The sequence below is a fragment of the Nematolebias whitei genome, chromosome 20, assembly GCF_014905685.2.
Source record: "Nematolebias whitei isolate Nwh7 chromosome 20, NemWhi1, whole genome shotgun sequence".
NCBI classification, from domain to species: Eukaryota; Metazoa; Chordata; class Actinopteri; order Cyprinodontiformes; family Rivulidae; genus Nematolebias; species Nematolebias whitei.
Genome location: NC_056517.1, coordinates 339,547 through 345,550, shown reverse-complemented (window position 1 = coordinate 345,550; position 6,004 = coordinate 339,547). Strand labels below are relative to the sequence as shown.

At 40.5% G+C, this 6,004-nt stretch overlaps 1 protein-coding gene across 1 annotated transcript in view; it reads right to left on the bottom strand.

The window, feature by feature from the left end:
• mbtps2 (membrane-bound transcription factor peptidase, site 2) overlaps positions 1-5,536 on the bottom strand; it is a 45,017-nt gene extending 39,481 nt beyond the window's left edge. Inside the window, exons 1-4 of the mRNA XM_037694411.1 lie at positions 5,394-5,536; positions 3,008-3,156; positions 2,649-2,787; positions 563-666 (exon numbers count right to left, since the gene is read on the bottom strand). Coding sequence (XP_037550339.1) covers positions 563-666; positions 2,649-2,787; positions 3,008-3,156; positions 5,394-5,468 — 467 coding nt within the window. The 5' untranslated portion in view covers positions 5,469-5,536. The remainder of the gene's footprint in view (positions 1-562; positions 667-2,648; positions 2,788-3,007; positions 3,157-5,393) is intronic.
• Between the last annotated feature and the right edge of the window lie 468 nt (positions 5,537-6,004).

The window sequence follows — 6,004 nt, the reverse complement described above, 5'->3', positions numbered from 1 at the left end:
AAAAGTTTGAGTAAATGTATGAGAGCTATTAGTGGGAATAGAAATCAAAAATCAAAATAAATCTCTGGAGTTCTGTTTGGTGTGTCTTTGTACACAAGAATTGAATCCAGATATCCAAAAGAAGGCTGAATTTAATTTGTGTAACATATAAACTAAAGGCAGCCTCGTGTAATGTTATACATTTTATTGTAAACCCTACAAAAGTCGAAGCATCACCTTCACAGCTCTGTTAGCATACTACTAGAATATGGTGAGGCTGTTCATCATCCACAGAGGCAGTTTACAAACGTTATAAAACACAATTAAAGGTTTAAAAGCCATTAGGACTGAACTTCTTTGTACAGATCCATTACAGCAGAGGTCTTAAATTAAACAGCTTCAAAAACAAAATATATGGTTGAAAAATCCCAGATACCTTAATAAAATAAAATAAAAAATCTCAAAATAAAGTTCATAAGGATTAACTGATTTGCCACTCGTTAACTTCCTAGAGGAGTCGCCTGTGAATGCTGCATGTCCTGCTGGTTGTCATGGTAGCACAGTAAAGGTGGCTGTGTATTACCTCAATGCTGCCACAGCGTGGCCCAGCTCGTGTATCACTCCACTGAGCAGCAGAGCGATGAAGAAGTAGGCCAGCTGACTGGTGGGCAGATTGACACCTGGGACCTGAAAATACACAAGAAGTATAAAAAAAAAAAAAAGAAGTAGAGCTCTGAAGAGAAACACTTGAAAACATTTTATTATTTTGTAAAAAACTTTAGAACTCAACATTATTTTATTGCTACAAAGACACGTTTTTTGTTTGGTTTTTTGGCCATCTTATTCAAAATATTCATTTTATTTATGCATTCATTCTAACTAAGATAACATTTTTAGCCTCCTGCTGGCTGGGCCAAGCATTTTGTGACCCTCCAAAATAAATTTTCAGACATAAACATCCAGATAACAGGTTCTCATGAATCACCTGGATATACAGTAGTCCCTCGCTACTTCACGGTTCAACTTTCACAGACTCGCTCTTTCACGTTCTTTCCAACGTAAGATTGTACATGACACACAATTGTCAACTTGATTGGGACGGTATGGGATGAAAAGTTAACGAAAAGAAAAATACTTCAGACAGGAGCCGCCATTTTGTTGTTTTCTTTTAATAAGCCTACACTGTAGTGCCAGTCAAAAGAACTACACTACCCAGAAGCCAACAGTGCTTCGGGCCGCTGCTTTCTGCGGAAATGGAGGGAAAGTTTTGCAACACAAAGTCAGAAGTAACACTCTATCTATGAAGCTCACAGAACTGGCAGGAAAGTCACAAATAATCCTGAAGCTTCCTGAAGCTCAATTATCCACGTGCACATCAACCTGACGGGGTGGTGGGCTTCATCGCTGCAGGGTAGGTCTGCAGAACCGGAACTGAGCCGGACCAGAACGGAGCTGCTGGTCTGCAGAGCTGGTGAGTCAAATTGTATAGTACTGTACAATACATAAGCATGTGTTGTTAAAATTACATAGGTTTAAGAGTTCAGAACATTGCAAGAGTGTGGGATGGGTTTATAAAGCCTTAATGTACATATAAATACTATACTTTCCCATGGGCCGGTATTGTGTCAAAAATCAATTGGCTGTCAAATGGTGGGAGCATGCATGGGAGGACTTTAACAAGAATTTAACAAGATTAACACTTAAAAATAATTATTTGTTTGCTCAAAATTAAAGCAAAGGTGTGTCTCAGTCTAACTTTTCCTTAATAAATGCACTTTGACAGTCAAATCAGCTGCAGCTCAAAAATCGATTTGCGGCTGCGGGAGCGTGCAGAGGGAGGACTCGCTGTACATTTCTTCAAAATTTAACAAGATAACCACCTAAAAACAATTATTAGTTTGCTCGACATTATAGTAAAGGTGTGTCTCAGTTGATCTTTTCCTTAATAAATGCACTTCAATGGTCAAATCAGCTGCATTTCACCTGGGCGGTGCGGCAAAATGCAGTTGATTTGACGTTTGCTCCAGGAGTTACTGAATGAGATGATGTCTTTGTATGGCAAGCAAAGTATCTCATTAATAGTCACTTTTACCTATTAATGTGACACTTTGCTTGCCACATTACTTGAGGGTTCTCTAGTGGCTGCATATGGTAGTGTTTAATATTTTTTCATGTCAGAAAGAATGAAATTGTCAGATCTCAGCCAACAATTGGGTTATAAATATGGTTATAAATATGGTTATAAATATGGGGGAATTATGTATATTAGTCGCTTCGGTGTATAAATCACTATGAAGCACTTGCAAATGTATGCAAAAAGGTGTGACTTATATGGCGAAAAATACAGTACTAAAATAAATATAGTGTTCCTACTTCACGTTTTTTCACCTATCGCAGGGGTGTCTGGAACGTAAACCCCGCGATAATTGAGGGACTACTGTAGTGCACATGTTAATATCCTCAGAATAATTAAAGGAAATAGAAAAGACCTTTGAATAATTTATAGCTTTTTATTCACCAAGTTGCAGTAACTGACTCTGATAAACAAAGGGGAGACGCAAACCATGACATATGTAACAAAACTAATATTTGAAAGCAAGTTCTACCTGTTACTTAACTTGTCTTTAACCAGATCTCAGTTTTGTGTAAAATGCCTTACATCCACGTACCACCACCTGCAGCGCCTGCTGACCTCCTATCCGAGGGTCGTCAGTGGTCATCTGAGCGTACGTCTGCTGCAGGGTCTTTATCAGCAGAATCACTGATCCCAGCATGGCTACAATACCAAACACCAGACCACTGTTGAACCTGGGAAACACAGAGATATTGGGAATTATTTCAAGTCATCAACACATAGACATAAACATTCATATTCAATTACATCTCAAAATTAACTCTGCCATTTTAATACAAAAATTATTTACTTTTTTCCCCTCAGAGGGAGTTCAAAATAAAAAAGCAGAAGTCTTTAAGTGTGCATGAGAAAACTCCATGAACATCAGTCTATGAGTGAGTGAGGGATTCTCACCACATGTAGAGGACTCGGGGGTTGATGCGGGCGCAGTATGCAAACAGCCGGTTGAACATCGTGGTCTGCCATCTTACGTGGAAAGGAGACACCATCAGCCCTCGACTGGCCAGCCATGACTCATAGTTGATCCTGTGTGTGTTGGACGACTGCAGGAGAGAAAAATACCCACAACCAGAAAACCTATTAGATTTCCCCACTATTAAAGTGCATTAATTTTCCCCAAAACTGCCACAAAACATTAATGGTGCGGTCCATTTGTACTTGGAAGTCGTTAGTTGAAATTTTCGAGTTCCAAGTTGGAACTTTTTTTTTTCATCCCAGGCTCTCATCGAGGTGGCTGCTTCTGTCTTTCCTCCCCTGTTTTTCCTTCTTCCTGCTCTGCTCTCTGTGTGTCTGAAGCGCCTGGGTCTCATCTCCCGAACATAAATTAAGAAGATTATGGATTTGGTATCGTGGGCGTTCAACTCTATTGATAAGATTTTTTCATCAAAGCGACAAGGTCCTGGAGAACCGGCGTGTCCAGCTGAGACTCACGCTGTGGGGTACGTCATGGATTCGTGGGGAGCGTGGCAGATGATGTGTCTCTCAGTCCTGTCTCAGGAGGATGTTGAAGACATTTACACATTTGGAATTATGATAACAGGGACTCTGCTTTTTGGCATCGGCGGGGCTCTGTTTTATCGACTTTTGAAGAAGACAGCAGCAGCAGTTTCGGCCATGGAAAAGCTTCAGAGTCAGTGTGAAGGTCTGGTCCTCGCTGTGGGAACTTTAAATCGTCACTGTGCAGTCGAGTCAACCTGTTGAAGCAACCTGTTGAAGCAACCTGTTGAAGCAACCTGTTGAGTCAACCTGTTGAACCAACCTGTTGAACCAACCTGTTGAAGCAACCTGTTGAGTCAACCTGTTGAACCAACCTGTTGAAGCAACCTGTTGAGTCAACCTGTTGAAGCAACCTGTTGAACCAACCTGTTGAACCAACCTGTTGAGTCAACCTGTTGAACCAACCTGTTCCCCCGCTCGCCTGTGGGGGCGCTGCACCAAGAACTACTGAAAGAAACGACACAAAAACCTCTAAAGACACGTCTTCTTCTTCTTCTTCTGTAAATAAAAATAAAAACGAAGTGGCATCAAGTTTTATCAGTTTTAGGAGTTATATTTTGTCATTTTTCAACAATGGACTCAGCATGAGCAGAAGATGAGACAGAAGACCATGGAGAATATTGTTTTTCACACAAGTCAGCTGACGGCTCCATATAAGAGAAATGTGTGTTTGTTTGTCCTGTGGAGCGGGTCCGGTCTGTTTGCATTCACACTGTACTGGAACTGCGCTGGAGTTCTCTTCTACCGGACCCAGACCTAGGTTTTAGCCCGGGCCAGAGTTCGCCTTCTTGTTCCATGACAGAGTTCGATGGCGCGTTCACACCTCCCCAAACAAACTGGACTTTCTAGGAAAACGAGTTAGAGTTGGATTAAAGCGACTAAACAGGGCTGCTGTGAATGCACCCCTAAGGAGTTTACTGTCTGGTGGGGAAACAGTTTACTGGAACTCATCCGACTGATGAAGCCCTCTGGATAGAGGGCGAAACGTCTCTATAAAAAAGAAACTGTCCAGATGACCTGACTGAACTTTGTTGTTTTTTTTTTTATCTGGATTATTGAGCATGAACTTTGATTACAGCTATGGTTTTCTATTACTCAGCAACTAAATAATAATAATAATAATATGATAATCATTTTATTTAAAAAGCGCCTTTCATGACACCCAAGGACACTTTACATTAAGAACAAAGATCAACAGGAATAAAGAATATAAAATACATAAAGAATATAAAATGCGTAAAGAATATAAAATACATACAGAATATAAAATACATAGAGCAAAGTTAAGGATAAGCGAGTGTAAAGAGATGTGTTTTCAGAGCAGTCTTGAATAGAGAAAGAGAGGTGGTGTTTCTTAACTAAAGATGTGAGCAAGTTATTGTTTGTATATTTTCAAGAACATTTTATGTGCACATATTGAAAAGTAAAGCTAAATTAATAAGAGCCAATAACCTGCTACAAAGCAAAGATACAGCTATAACTTACAGTGCACATAGCATGTTGCTAACCTAAACTAGCTTTACACCTCCACTACATTGAGTCAGAAAGGTGCCACACATTGTATCGTTCTGTTTCTGAGCACAGCTGGAAATAATTAGGGATAATTAAAAAGTGAACCTCTGTTTCTGAGCACAGCTGGAAATAATTAGGGATAATTAAAAAGTGAACCAGAGTCAATGAGTGGTCCTGAACGCACCGCGGCCCTGAAGGCAGCACGCTGAAGCTGCCGCGGGCCTTTGGCACGACGGTGTGCAGGTTGAAAAGCAGGAAGTCAGATGTTTACCCTGAGCAGCGTGTCGGCCAGATACACAGCACACCAGGCTGCCATCACGCACACCAGCAGGGACACGGGGATCATGGTGGTGCAGATGTTAGGGGACTCTCCGCGGAACCGTCCAACCGAACAACGACCCCTCCATCGCTCCTTCCGCCACGCAGTCAGCCGCGGTCAGACGTCTTTAAACCCGCAGGAATGTCCACATTGTTCTTTAAATGAGACATACTGGTGGGTTGTTTTAGAGACAAATGGACAAAAACACCCGGTCCTTTCTTCTTCTTCTTCTTTGTATTTAGCATCCAAACAGCGCACTGGCGCCATCAAGCGGCGAACTACTTTTCCTACTTCTTCACTGTCAAATAACAAAATGCACAGGCTTTTTATAACCATATGATCTATTTTTCATTTATTTTTATTTTTCTGTAGGCTGCACTCAAAATAAAAATATCACCTCAAAAGACAAATGCTTTTGATTTTGTGTAGTTTCAGACAGAAAGAACAAAAACAATAGGCTTTATATTCCCATCTAGCAGAGATCAAACATTGCATAGTTTTATTTTTCTATTTTTGATGGATTACAGCTATAAATATTAAAATGTGTTTGAGTATTGGATTTC